The sequence below is a fragment of the Mauremys reevesii genome, linkage group 9 (assembly GCF_016161935.1).
Source record: "Mauremys reevesii isolate NIE-2019 linkage group 9, ASM1616193v1, whole genome shotgun sequence".
Taxonomy (NCBI): Eukaryota; Metazoa; Chordata; order Testudines; family Geoemydidae; genus Mauremys; species Mauremys reevesii.
In genome coordinates, this window is record NC_052631.1 from 24,766,746 (window position 1) to 24,781,948 (window position 15,203).

Here is a 15,203-nt window from a genome sequence, read left to right on the forward strand (position 1 = left end):
TTATCGCGTCAAGTGAAGATGCGATAAATCAACAGCTGAGCGCATTCCTGTCAACTCCGGTACTCCACCAGAGCGAGAAGCACAGGTGGAGTCAACGGAGGAGCGTCAGCAGTCGACCTACCGCAGTGAAGACACTGCGGTAAGTAGATCTAAGTATGTTGACATTAGCTATGTTATTCACGTAGCTGAGGTTGCATAACTTAGCTCGATCCTCTCCCCCCAAGTGTAACTAGACCTAAGAAAAGAATAGGAGACAAAGCAGTGGGAAAGGAAGATGATCCTGTCAACCAGATTTTGAATGGACTTGGGGAGAGATCAAAGATGGGCAAGCAGAGAGAGTGCCGATTACCATAGTCAGGAGAGATTACAAGAGTATGGACTAATGTTTGGTTGTAAAATAGAGAGGAGGGAATACAGACAATTCATCAAAAATCAGGGTCAAAGGAGCAGGGAAGAGTGGAAACAAAGATCACATCGAGACTACAAGCTTACGGGTCAGAATGGCAACACAAGAAAGAAAGGATTATGTTAGACTGCAGGGATAATTTTCATAAGCATTGGTGAGTGCTGGTTTATTCCTAAACCCCAGAGAATGGCACCTTGCCCACCAATTCTGCAACCCGATCCACATAATCCTGACACTCACATAGCCTTTGATTTAAATCAATCAATCAAATTAATTTAAATCACTAGTCAGGAAGACTCAATTTCATCATGATTTTCTACATAAAAGTGCATTCTTATTGGTTGTTATAACCTTAATACATATTCTTCACAACTCAGAGATAGATGTAGATTTCATTTTTAGAAGGTACACACTACATATTTTTAAACAGTGATTTATTTAAAAAACTTTTCAAATTAGTTTTACAGCTATATCAGAAAATGAATGGTTGTTTGGTTATTTCATTTACCAAAGGTAACTGAAGCAAATATTTATGACATCACTGGGAGGTGAACTCTCCCCAATTCAACAGGTTAATCATTAATATTTGGAGGATTTTCTTGCCATGCTGTATTAGGAGGAGAACATCACCAGGCAGACATTTAAATTGTTTTATTTAACTAAAACAACGTTAAGTATTCTGGATTCTTTTCTTCAACAGTAAACATATAATATTTTAACAAAACAAGCATATGTTCCTCGCTTCTCACATTTATCTCCAGACTTCTTCTCCTTGTACAGATCTATTCTGCCACCAACAATCTTCTATTCATTAAACTTTTTGAAACTTTGCACTTTTAGAGAGAGGCAAGGGATTGACTCCGTGTACACAAATTTGCAGAGGGACAACAGAGTTGAGGTCTGTTATTTCTCACCTCTATATATTTATTTATTCAAAAACATTTTTACTGTTAACAAGCATATTACCTCTGGAGACACAAATCCACCCTTTGAGAACTGCAAAACTAAGCATCTCTGATGGTATCTTCTAGACTGAGCACTGAGTCCCATTGTGAAGATAGAAAGATTAATCTAAATAATCTATACAGAAGTCTGTGGAACCCCACAGGATCGGGTCCCTAATTCATGAACGATTGGAACTTATTTACAAAACTTTTCTTAAACATTACATGAATATATTGTCTCATACTATAGAATTAGCATTTATAATCCCTACTCCATAATGAGATATCTGAGCTATAATGTATCTTTAGATAGTTTTTTCCTCAAAAAGTATTTTATCAAAAAAAATCCAATTTAAATAAAAAATCCATTTTTAAAATTTTTTTTAAATAAAATCATTGATTTTTATCCACCCCGTTGGAGTCTATTTAAGACGTCTGACCACTGAAATCAGCTTTCAGGAACTGGTTTTATTTTATGCAAACCCCACAGCGTTTTTATAAGAGCTGAAGCTTAAACAATATACACAAATACATATAATAGTTCCTTTTTATATTCAAGTGTAAGGTATTTGTTTACCTGCCTTTCTCTATTCTTTAAGCATTTCTACAAACATAATATAATGGCAGTTGTATTATTATTAAAAGAATTTCCAGTTGATAATTCAAGATTTTAGATTTCAGTTAACTAACATGCTTTTCTTTGATAAAATCTACAGTATTTTGACATATTGTTCTCTTGAAGTCAGCTTCTCTTGAGATTTATTTGGTCATTTGAAAGCTTAGATTTTTATCAGAAAATGCATTCAGATAATAAAAACCAGTTTCTACAAAATCCAATGCTTACCTTCCCCATCAAATGTCCCTTGTACTTTCAGTGCTTTCTTCTAGGATGTTTTTTTTAAAGAAAAGAAACATGAAAATAAGAACACAACGCCACTGACTTCAACAAACATTATGCTATTTTATTTAATATTATCTAAGGCATTGAGTTAATTATTCCTAGATTATAAACTTTTGACAATTAGCAAATTATTCACACAACCATTGTTTCACTACAGATGTGTCATTAAAGTTGGTATGGACTTTCTTCTAATTGCTTAGTCATTCATCATGTTGCATTTTTCTTACAAACTGAATAAAAAGACCTTAAAAATGATTTCATACTGTAGCATTACAAGAGTTCAATAAACTCACATTTCATTGGCTCTGAGATATCCTATCAAGTATAAATTGTTCTTGTTAGAGTGACTAGCTTTCCTTCTTTTCATGCTACAAAAAATTGACATAAGGCACCATTGTAAGCTAGTTTCTGAGACCATAACAAGCCCTCCTAAATAAAACAAACTTATTAGTGAACTACATTTTAGAGCTTTATGTTTTACTAGTTTAACTTGTCCAAAAAACATCACACAAAAAAAAAACAACCAACAACTCCAAAATGGAACAAAACACTAGCAACAACAAAAAAGTCATCTCTGTATAAAGACAGGGCAATATAATGTCATCCTAGTTTAAGCAGAACTCCTCAGTGCTTTCATTGGGGGAGGTCTGCAGGAAAAAAATCTAATGGAATGATATGGCCTACAATCTGATCTACTGAAACTGATTGTTTGTGTAATTTCTGTGAAAGCTCCCAACCCCCAACCCCTACATTTTTAGTTTGCCTGAGAACTGTCATGCACTTGATAATTATTCTACTAGTTACATCTATTATGCCTTGCCTGGAGTGCTTTACTGCACAATTCCAAGTCACCTTGCAGAGATTTTTAATCTACCAATTTATTAAAAGCACTCAATGCTTGAAGAGTAGAATGCAAATGAAATACAACAAAAAGACAAAGATATAACACTTTTTCAAGCCATAAAAGGTTTTCACAGTTTTTTTTAGCAAGGCTTTGTGGCATAATTATAATATAATTAATTTAGCCAGAGAAAATGTAATAAAACTATTACTCAAAAAGGATTAAATCGGGAGGACTGAAATAAGACATTCTGCTTTTAGGATACACCTGAGGTTGTCTCAAGATACTTTAAAAGGCCTCTGTCAATTTAAAAAGTTCACTTCTACCTGAATTTTTTTTTAAAACATACTGTTAAAAGTAACAGGTGAGGTTACTATAATTGAAAGAGATGTGGGAGGGGGGAGTTGGACTACTTTTTTGCCACTGTATTTACTTTCTGCATTAGGCAGCACTTTGTGAAGTCAGTTTCATTGTCTCCCCTATTCAAACATATAAAGGGGTGTGATAAACATTTTTAAATATAAGTAAATATGAATGGAAAAAAAACCCTAAATCAGTAGGGGGATTCAGTGACAAATATAGAACATGAAATTACCTTTAACTCATGTTTTAAAATGGCTAGGTTTCAAATTAATGGTGTTCTTTAAAAGTACTGTTTTCATTACAGTAAAATTGAGGAAATGTTAAGTAACTATTGATACCTGTCAAAGACCACAGAGATGTTTCTAATAGTAAATAATGAACTCAAAAACATAAATGCATTAATGGAAAATACTTAGACTGCTAATCACTACCTGTAAAATGGCCAGCACCATTCAAAAGAAAGCATAAGTTTCATCTACCAGTTTACTCACCTTTATTCTTCCTAAACTAGAAAATTTCTCCTTGTCCTCCACAACAGCTTTGAGTATTGGCTGGGACATTCTATTTTTTTTCTTAAAATTTGTAGAACTGTCAAAGTCAATGCCACTCACTACTGCTCTTCGATAGGAAGTAGACCTCAAGCCTCTTCTCAATGCCCCTGGGCTATCCAGGTCACCTTCTGTCTCTTCATCACCATCAGCTACCAAAGGCATATTAAGCACCTCCAACATGCTACGGACCTTGAGGACCCTTTTGTTCGTCTCCATATTTTGGTTGCTGGTTTTGTTTGTCACTTTTATCTCAGAAGCTAAACTCTTAGGAATGATCTGTTGTTTCCCCACTTTGAGCGCAGCAGGACTATTTGTACTCAGAACTATTGACTGTTTTTCTGGGAGCTGGTTCTGATTAGATGTCAGTCTGTGGAGAGTTAAGTTTTGCTGTGAGGGAGCTGTCTGGGAAACCAATGAGGGCCCCAAAAGTGCCTTTTCTGAGTTTTTAGAAAGCTGGTCGGATTGTAACTGCAAAACAGCCATTGTGTTGTTATTCAGTGAAGGCATATTTCCAGGTAAGGACCCAGGAGTTGGCATAAAAGCAGTCTGTTCATGTTCTGGGATAAGTGCTGAATGACTGGAAATCATCATTGGATGAAGCAGTGTGTCATCTGGTGAGGTTACTGTACCACTAGCTGTAAAACTTATCAAGTTATCTGAAACCAATTTCAGGACCTGAGATGCCTGGCCAGAAGAAAGTTGGGGGGATACAATTTTATACTCTGGAGACCCTATTTTTCCATTTGGCACAGATCCCATGTTGGATTTAAAAGAGGAGGGGCTCCTCTGGACTAATCTGTTGACTGGAGAAGTAACTATTGTTTCAGCAGGCTGAGTCACAGTGAATGTACCCCTGTCTTCCACAGGGAAATCTGTGAAGAGGACCCCATTGGGGCTCTGGTAAGACTGGGGTCTAGGTTTGCTCTTGGTGTGTAGCTGGGGGGTTGATCTCCTCCTCCACCATGGCGTTACGTTGTTATTAGAAAAATCCACTTCACTTTCCCCATCCATAGCAAATTCCTTAGGGTCACCACTAGTGCAAGAAGGAAGCAACAAATCCTGCAAAGGCTCAGTCCCCGCACTACGAAGAAACAGCAGTAAGCACAACGTTGTCCTTTCCCACACAGCCCCAACAGTACTTACAGTTCTGGTAATGCCACTTACACCCGCCTCCCGCCGCTGCGGTGACAAGCCGGCGTTAGAAGCTGGAGAGTTTTCAGAGCCGGGGGGGGGGGGAAGACCCGAGAGTGCCCCCTGCCCCCCAGCAGCAGCTAGAGCTACAGCTGCTTCCCCCCGCCACGGAGCCGAACTCGGCTGGTGCAAACCCAGACCCGGCGCCAACGCGCCCCACCTGCTGGGAGCCCCACGGCCGGGGGGAGGCAGCACCCCCCCATGGCGGCGAGGAACGACGCGGCCCCTGCGCCTGCCCCACAGCTGCCCCCGCCAAGCCCGGAGCCGGGCGGAACAACTCTCCCCAGAGCGGCTGCGAGGGACTCACCGCATCGCCGCGAGCGGCCGCAGCGGGGAAAGCGCCTCTCGCCCGGGGGGCCGGCCAGCCGCTCCCGTCCCCACCTGCCGCTCAATGCCCGCCTCTGCCAGGGACTGGGGTGCACGGGCAGCGTCAGCCCCGCCGCGCTCTGCCTCAGTGGGAGCCCCAGCCACCCACCCGCCCAGCCTTCAACCTGAGCCGTCCCCGCCCGCCGGCAGCCAAGCGCCTCCCCTGCAGCCCCGCGGAGCAGGCAGGAGAGAGGCCGCCTCCCAGCGGCCGGCCGCGCTCATACCGCCCTCCCCGCGCCTGGGGAGTCACGGCTCCAGCGCCACCGCCAGCCCCCTCCTCCGCTGGGGGCAGCGCGGCCCCGGCCCCGCTGTTCCGGGGAGCTGCGAAGCCCCAGGCCCCCAGAGGTCGTGGGAAGGTTCAAGATTCCCCGACTGGCTCCAGGCAGTGCCCAGTCCCCCAGCCCCGGGCCTGGTGGAAAAGTCTGGAGCCAGGCGGTCTTTGTCTCCAGCCAGCACCACTGGCAGTTGTAACTTTGAGTTTGTAGCCGGGCAGCCCTTGGACATAGACAGCGAGGTCTAGGGTGACGAGATGTCCTGATTTTATAGGGACAGGTCCAATATTTGGGGCTCTGTCTTGTATAGATGCCTATTACTCCCACCCCCATCCTGATTTTTCACACTTACTGTCTGGTCATCCTGGCGTGGTCCAACCCACTAACACAACATGTAAACTGCAGGGGTGGAGAGCCAGTGCTGCAATAGCTGCAGTTAACACATTATGGCCAAATTGTTTCATAGGCCACCAGGCCGAGAGAAGACATTAGGCCCCATGACTGTGGGAGTAGTCCCTGTGCATACACTGCACAACTGCATCAGGTCACATCTGCTCTACCAATCCTATTCAATTTATTCATAAATGATCTGGAGAAAGGGGTAAACAGTGAGGTGGCAAAGTTTGCAGATGATACTAAACTACTCAAGATAGTTAAGACCAAAGCAGATTGTGAAGAACTTCAAAAAGATCTCACAAAACTAAGTGATTGGGCAACAAAATGGCAAATGAAATTTAATGTGGATAAATGTAAAGTAATGCACATTGGAAAAAATAACCCCAACTATACATACAACATGATGGGGGCTAATTTAGCTACAACGAGTCAGGAAAAAGATCTTGGAGTCATCGTGGATAGTTCTCTGAAGATGTCCACGCAGTGTGCAGAGGCGGTCAAAAAAGCAAACAGGATGTTAGGAATCATTAAAAAGGGGATAGAAAATAAGACTGAGAATATATTATTGCCCTTATATAAATCCATGGTACGCCCACATCTCGAATACTGTGTACAGATGTGGTCTCCTCACCTCAAAAAAGATATTCTAGCACTAGAAAAGGTTCAGAAAAGGGCAACTAAAATGATTAGGGGTTTGGAGAGGGTCCCATATGAGGAAAGATTAAAGAGGCTAGGACTCTTCAGCTTGGAAAAGAGAAGACTAAGGGGGGATATGATAGAGGTATATAAAATCATGAGTGATGTCGAGAAAGTGGATAAGGAAAAGTTATTTACTTATTCCCATAATACAAGAACTAGGGGTCACCAAATGAAATTAATAGGCAGCAGGTTTAAAACAAATAAAAGGAAGTTCTTCTTCACGCAGCGCACAGTCAACTTGTGGAACTCCTTACCTGAGGAGGTTGTGAAGGCTAGGACTATAACAATGTTTAAAAGGGGACTGGATAAATTCATGGTGGCTAAGTCCATAAATGGCTATTAGCTAGGATGGGTAAGAATGGTGTCCCTAGCCTCTGTTCATCAGAGGATGGAGATGGATGGCAGGAGAGAGATCACGTGATCATTGCCTGTTAGGTTCACTCCCTCTGGGGCACCTGGCATTGGCCACTGTCGGTAGACATATACTGGGCTAGATGGACCTTTGGTCTGACCCGGTACGGCCATTCTTATGTTCTTACACTATACATTTACACTAGTCTAACTACATTGCTCAGCGGTGTGAAAAATCCACACCCTGAGCAACAAAGTTATACTGACTTCGCGCCTGGCATAGACAATGCTATGTCAACAGTAGGGCTTCTCCAGTCAACATAGTCCACTTCTGTGAGAGGCTGTAGCTAACTACACCAACTAAAGCAGCTCTGCCAGTGGTGGAATAGCCTCTTCCCTGAAGTGCTACAGCAGCACCAACGCAGCTACAGCACTTAAGTGTAGACCTGCCCTAAGTCTAGACAGGAATAGGGGCCTCCATTAGCACCCAGCTCCCCTTTCAGAAGGTTTCTGAACTTTGTATACACAATGGTGGGTTGGGTACAGAAACCAACCAAAACTCATGTCAGGTGGACTTTGGAGAATTAATTTAAACCTGAAAAATAAGGGATCACAAACCAAGGCCTGGACCATGCTTATGCACGAGTACTCTCATCATGTCTGCATAAGTAAGCGCATTGAATTCACTACTACTGTCCATAAAGTTAAGGGTTTGTATAAGTGCTTGCAGAATTCGAGACTACGTCTGAAAGAGAAAGTCATACCATGGAAGAACTACCACCCAATTCAGATCATCCAGGGTAGAACTCAAAGTTGTACGTGTGTGAACAAAGGGATGTTGTAAATGGAGTTGGAAATTTCAGTGGCCCTCTACACCCCAGTCAGACATTTTATTTTCTTATTAAATACTAATCCAATCAAAAGTGGCAGTGACAAAAAGTTATTACTAGCTGAGTAAGGTGAGTTTTGAGGCCTAAGCCTGGTTCCCAGTAGATAAGTCTCCATATCACATAGACCAGCACCCTTGTACATAGTACAAGCTTACAGTTCTGTAGTGCGCGAACATTCCAAGAGGCCATAGATTGAATGTACATTGTCAATGAAATACCATCTCACCCTGAAAGGCAATTCCTCCCTTGTTCAGGGTTGAGACAAACTAAGGGTCACAGCCTTTCAGTACAAATATGTACATAAACAGGAGACTGCAGTCTCCAGAAAAGACAATCCGGCACTTTCCAAGAGAACCACAAATACATTTTAACACTATACATACTAAAAATACTTAATGTAGTATTTAAAAAACAAATCACAAAAGCCAGGATTTTGTAACAAAATTGCTGGACAACAGTACCATCTCAAGTTGTGTCTTCCTGTGTATATTTAGAGATTTGTGGGGGAGGCCACTGGCCATACTGAAGTTGGCCAAAGGTTTACGTGAATAAACACTTTCTTCCAGCAAACTTGCTCTTCTAGAGAGGGAATCAGAGTTGGCTAGCTCAGATTCTTTTGCTGCATGCCAAACAAAGCTTAGAACAAATCTGGGAAAAGGGTAGAACTTTTACTAAGAAAATAGGAAATACACAGCAATTCTATTGGCAGTTAATTCTTATGAATTACGTAAGCTTGAAAAATTGTGGTTGTAATGATTTTGCAACTTTTATATGGCTTTGGTACATAATGTATCTTTTCAAGGGAAATAAAAACAGACTAGGTATTGGGGGTGGGGAGGAAATCAAAGCTCCTGCTTCACACATATTCCTCATTGACTGTAAAAGACTCCTCTCCTATGTACCATACTATGATTCAACACTCAACTCATATAATGCAGGCTTCAACTCAAGGACATTGAAAGTTGTACCTGTGGTAAATCTCGCTCACTTATTTTAGAAGAGACAATTGTGCCCTTATTCTCTGGATCTGTACTATTTGTCCAGCTAGTAGGGTCAGAGACCCCCCCACCCCCCCCAAGGATGGATGCTCTCTTAGGGCTGGGCTGGCACCTTGCAATCCAATTTGAGTAAGGGGCAACGTATAGTTGTGGAGCACCATGCTCGAAGGAGGGAAGTAAGCTGCTCTAGCCCTTTTCCAGCTGCAGTTTACTTCCACTCAGTAAGGTTAGTTGTGCTGCGTCAGTGCAGGAGAGGGTAGGACCAAGATTCTCCTCTTTCCCTCACTCCTGCCCATGTACCTGTACAGGAAAGGAAGTAGCATCTCAGTAGTAGTGATTCTCTTCCCCACGCATAGGCAGCAGATGCAGGTTGTTTCCTGTGTAAAGAGCGATGCTGAAGCAGGTTAAGTTGGACAAGTGAAATTTTATTAATCCCTTTAGCCTGTTCTGTCAATGTAGCCCTGTTCTGTCAATGTAGATACCATATCTTGCAAAGTGGGCCTTCTGTTTGACAATTACTGACTTGCTTCTTATATCAGGCAGGATATTGGCCTCCCAATTTTGAATCGTATTCCACTGCAATACAATACTGCTTTTCCTTTTAAGTAAATAAGTCCTTTCCCACTGGTCAGGTGGGCAGCTCATGTGGTAACAATCATACAACTGGCAGGTTTCATACCCTTCTAACAAGGAGTGGAGTTGTGTATTTATTCCCAGGTAGTAAACACGGTTGTCAATGTGTGAGGCATGTATTTTTTTTTTGGATGACATCCTTTCATAATGGTATAAGACAGCTCCCTGTCTTGAAAATATGATTCCATCCTGCACACACAACTCATCTTTAATTTGAAAATGTGGTTCTGCTCCTACCGGTAGTTGGCTTTTGTCTTCTGGCCACTCTTCTAGTATTGTTCTCTTGACTGCCTGTAGTTGGATGTTCTTTTTCTGTAACCTCTTTGATTTCTATCAGCTTTGCTGTTGAAACTGAGAGAGAGCGAGCAGCATGTTAACAGAGTCAGTGTCCTGATCTCCTTCCTGCAACTCGCTGATGCTAGATATATATGGCCTGGATTCTAACACCAGTAATTGTCCTGAACAATGTCTGATCTCTATCTGGTAGCACTGCAGGCACCTCTACCTGTTACAATCTCTTTGGAGCACTAAGGAGGGACTTTGCCATGATTAGGGCCGTCGTCCCCAAACTCTGAGGCATGCCCCCCCTAGGGGCACAGAGGAACATCCGGGGGGCACATGCGCATGGGTCAGCCCCATAGGATGAGCAGGGAATGCCACCCTGCCCCGCTGTGCCCCCAGTTCTGCTCCGGCCTCAGCCACAGCCACAGTTCCCTGCTGCAGCCCCCTGGCCAAAGGTTGCCAGGTGCCTGGTTTTCGACCAGGAAGTCCGGTTGGAAAAGGGACCTGGCAATGTCCAGTCAGCACTCAGGGATGGCAACAGAGATACTGGTGGCTCCCCCACCCTGTCCCCTCTTGGAGCAGGCTCCCTCTCCCCCACCTTGCCCCCCTCTTGGATCACATGGCTCCCCCTCCCCTTCCCCTTCCCCCACCATCCCCAGAGCATGTCTCCCCCACTCCCATCCTGCTCCACTCATCCTACCACCGCCTACCCCAGCTCCCAGGGTGGGCATGCATCACGCAAGAGGGAGGCGCAATTGAAAAAGTTTGGGGACCACTGCTCTAGGGGTTTGTGGTCTGATTACACTGTTACTGGATGGCCATTGGTGTACTGATAGAATCACTCCACTCCAAATACCACAGTCCAAAGCTCTCTTTGTATTTGGGCATATCCCTGTTCAGTCTGTGACAGAGCTCTGTGGACAGGGCTCCTGCAAATGAGCTACACCCACTCCTTTCTCCAAAGCATCACACTGGAGTGTCAGTGGCTCTCCTGGCTGGTAGTGCTTTAGTATGTTACATTATCAGTTTCAGTGTGTTAGATGATTGCTGCTGGGGACCTGCTCAGTCCCACTCAACATCCTGCCTTATAAGTTAACATACGGGTTCTGCTACTACAGCCAGGTGTGACAGAACTTGGACAGAAAATTTATCATTCCAAAGAGGCACGGTACCACTTTCACATCCACTGAAGCTGGCATGCCTCAGACTCCTTGATCTTATTGGAATCTGTTCAATCCCCCAGTTGTGAGCAGATATCCAAAGTATGTCACCTCATGCTATCTGAGTCCTATTTTTGCTGGGTTGAGTTTTATGTTGTTCCTGCATCATTGTAGAAAAGCTTATAGTTTTCTGGCATGGTCTCGTTCAGCTTCTGTATCATTACTCCCTTCACCTACAATGAGGCAATCACCTGCAATTATTTTCCACTCCAGGCAGTCCTTCCAATGCTTGGGTGAATCTCCTCTGGACCACCTCTAGTGCTGGGCCTATGTCCATCAGCATGAGCAGCCATCTGTTGTGACCAAATAGCATTGCAAAAGTTATCAGCATGCTGGAGTCTTTATCCAGGCTTATGTGCCAAAACCCATTCCTCACATCACAGACCATGAAGATTTTGGCTTTGGAAAGTTCAGGTAAGATGTCATCACTTGTGGCCAGTGGATACAGTGGCATCTTTTCAATGCTCACTTCAGTGGCTTTATCGTAATACAGATGTGTAATCTGCCTGATGACTTCTTTGTCACCACCATGTTGCTTACCAAGGTTATACTGGCCTCTGTTGACTTTTGAGCTCCTAGTGTACTTGATTATGTAGTACCCCTTGAATTTTCCTTTGTGATAAGCATGCAGGTTCCATTGTCGGGTCTACTTCAAATCACAGATTTCCTTTGAGGCACCAATTGTCTTGGGAAAACATTCCCATATGCTTTCAAAATTGCCTCCATTATCTATGGACTCACGGAGAGAGTCATGATGTTACCACCACCAACTGATGTGCCATCCCCCTCTTGTACAAGTCTGAATTAATCTTTCTGAGACCTTCCTCTGCTCTTGCATACACTGCTAAAATGTCTGAACTAGCCACATTCCATGCAATGCTATCCTAGTGTGAGGCACTTCTCCTTTACCTGTTTGTGCTGTGTCCCACAGGAAATGCATCTCACTATAGGTATGGAACTCTGACCACTTGCTCTCCTTTGCAGTTGTCTCACTGCATGTACTTCTGGGAGTGTGGTGCTCGGGCTTACATCCTCTCTCAAGGCTTCTGCTGCACACCCCATGTCTAAGCATCTGTCTAATACAGAGGTGGGAAAACTACAGCCCAGGGGCCACATCCAGCCCTCCAGATGTTTTAATCCAGCCCTCAAGCTCCCACCAGGAAGTGGGGTCTGGGGCTTGCCTTGCTCCAGCGCTCCAGCTGGGGAGTGGGGTGGGGGTCTTGCCCCACTCCACATGGCTCCCGGAAGCAGCAGTACATCCCCATGCTGGCGCCTATGCGTAGGGACAGCCAGAGGGCTCCGCACACTGCCCCCACCCCAATCGCCACCCACACAGCTCCCATTGGCCGGGAACCCTAGCCAATGGGAGCTGCAGGGGCGGTGCCTGTGCACAGGGTAGCGCAGAGAGCCATGCCTCTGCATAGGAGCCAGAGGGGGACATGTTGCTGTTTCTGGGAGCTGCTTGAGGTAAATGCCACTTCACATAATACAAGAGCCAGCAATCACCCAATGAAATTAATAGGCAGCAGGCTAACAAAAGGAAGTACTTTTTTACACAACACAGTCATTGCCAGGAGCTACTTTGAAGACCAAAACTATAAGAGTTCAATAAAAAACTATATACATTCCTGGAAGATAGGTCCATCAATGGCTATTAGCCAGGATCATCAGGAATGCAACCCCATATTCTAAGTGTCCATAGCCACTGATTGCCAGAAACTGAGAGTGGACCATGAAGGATGGATCATTTGATGACTGACTGTTCTTTTCATCCCTTCTGATGCACCTGGCATTGGCCACTGCTGGAAGACAGGATACTGGGCTATATGGACCATTGGTCTGACCCCGTATGGCTGTTCTTATGTAGAGTAAAACAATAGTTTTACTTATCCGTTGTTGTTGGCCTCCTGCATGGCCAGGTCTCTGGACAGCTCAAACTCCATCTTACAGACCTTGCCCAGTGATAGACACAGTGTGTCTAGAAAATCCAGGGCTCTGAAGGAGGAGTTAGACTGAGATCCATGGTTCATGCTGTCAGCTGCTGCACTTCAGAGAACTCACAGCATCAATACTTTTTGCTTGCAAAGAGTGATGCTGAATTTAGGTTAAGTTGAACAAGTGGAAATTTATTAAAATTCTTTGGACTGTTCTGTCCGTGTGGCTGCGTAGGTTCCAGCCTGACTTCCCAGTGGCAGCATTCCGTTTCCCTGGTGGCCTGTCAATAACAGTCCCACCAGAGAACATGGACCCTTTCACTCCAGTTCTGCTGGTCGTGATACACAGGTAGCCCTCACAGCTGAGTAGAGAGGTGCCTTATACCCAATTTTCTCCCTTGTGCAGAAATGTAGCAGAATTCACAACTGAGCAGTATGCTTCAATCAGATGCACTGGGGGGACAGACTGTTCAATAAGATTTGGTCCAGGCGTTATAAATTAGCACTTATCACTAGCTAGAAAAAACAAAGCATGGATAACATGACAGAAATGCAAAATATATTGTACAGAAAACACATTAGTAAAGCTGACTATTAAGATGTTCATGCTATTAGAAAGTTATGTATAGCTGAGGACTTCTCTCTGTCTTACGTATTCATAGTGTAATAGTCCTGGTAGCATTTAGGTACTCTAATTCCACCTTTTCCTTCTAGACTTAAAACAATTAAAATCTGTTTCATTTTAACTGAAATTTAAAATTAATGAAAAAAAATTAAAAAGTGACATTTCAGAATACTTAACTAATTTTTTTAGGTCCAGTATTAATTGTTCACATCAGGGGACATATGCTAAAAGGCCACCAGAATATATTTAGGGTACCGAGGGTATATTTAGGGTACACAGGAACACTGATTTGGTATCTCCTCAGATCTGAACTTCATAGCTCAACTTCAACCTCAGTATAATGGACCTGAACTGGAACACCAGAGCAGAAATCTCTTGAATTGTGAGGACATCTAAATTCAGATCTTCACTGTTTGGCTCATGACCCTCTCCAGACTGTAGCTTCATTTACAAAAACAGAAAACCCGCCACAACTGGGAATGTGTGGTGCATGCCTACTATCTATTGCTGTTAATCTTGGCCTGGGCTGTCAAGTCTTCTGCCACCCAAATTAGTTTTTGAAATACTTAGGTCATTTCTGTCTGAAACAGAGTTTAAGGAAACAGCTGAAGTAGCTGAAGCCAACAAGTGCTTTGTTATACTTAATCCAGATTTCCTTACACCTGGTTGAGAGGGCACTGTGCTTTCACTACCTGCAAGATGTGAACTTGATTTTGCCACAGATTTTAACTTAAAAACAATAATACAAAAAAGCTTTGAACTTGAGCCTACAGCCAATCTATTCTACAACATGCAATAGTAATACAACAGAGGAAATGCTTTGCAAAGTGGAGATCTGCCACCTAGCAACCATTTGGAAGTGTTTTCTTCAGTAGCCTGAGACCCACTACGCAGACTTTAAAGAAGAAAGCTTGGGGGCTAGGGGGAAGGTTGCAAGACAACTACTCTGCATCTGTGACACAGACAATTGTTGAATGAGTGATCAGGAGACTTCATTCTCAGGGGAAAAACATGCAGATTAAGAGACCTGTTTCAGTCAGATTCTGCTGTTGACAGGGATAAGGGAAGTTCATTTTGGGGGAAAATGTGTTTACATTAAAAAAGGAAGGATCCTGTTTCATAGAGGCTTTGGACTCTGCAGATGACATTTCTGTGATGATGGTCATGTTTGTTCTGAGGTGGGGATTTACTTGATGCAAAATTATTATAGGAGATTTGATTACTTTGAGAGTGAGAACAACTAAAATAAGGACAGATTTCATGGCAAAGTGGATTACAAAAACCTCTGGACTCCCCACAAATATACACAGGAGGATTATGGAATCAGTAGGATGAAAGCC

General features: G+C 43.4%; 1 protein-coding gene across 3 annotated transcripts in view; it reads right to left on the bottom strand.

Moving 5' to 3' along the window:
- Nucleotides 1–5,646, bottom strand: part of ARHGEF26 (Rho guanine nucleotide exchange factor 26) — a 104,046-nt gene extending 98,400 nt beyond the window's left edge. For 2 of the 3 annotated variants that reach the window (XM_039489589.1, XM_039489591.1), the window contains exons 1-3: nt 5,505–5,646; nt 3,947–5,087; nt 2,195–2,234 (exon numbers count right to left, since the gene is read on the bottom strand). In XM_039489589.1, the coding sequence (XP_039345523.1) occupies nt 2,195–2,234; nt 3,947–5,087; nt 5,505–5,509 (1,186 nt within the window). In that variant the 5' untranslated portion in view covers nt 5,510–5,646. The remainder of the gene's footprint in view (nt 1–2,194; nt 2,235–3,946; nt 5,088–5,504) is intronic. The other variant, XM_039489590.1, reaches the window with a different exon arrangement.
- Between the last annotated feature and the right edge of the window lie 9,557 nt (nt 5,647–15,203).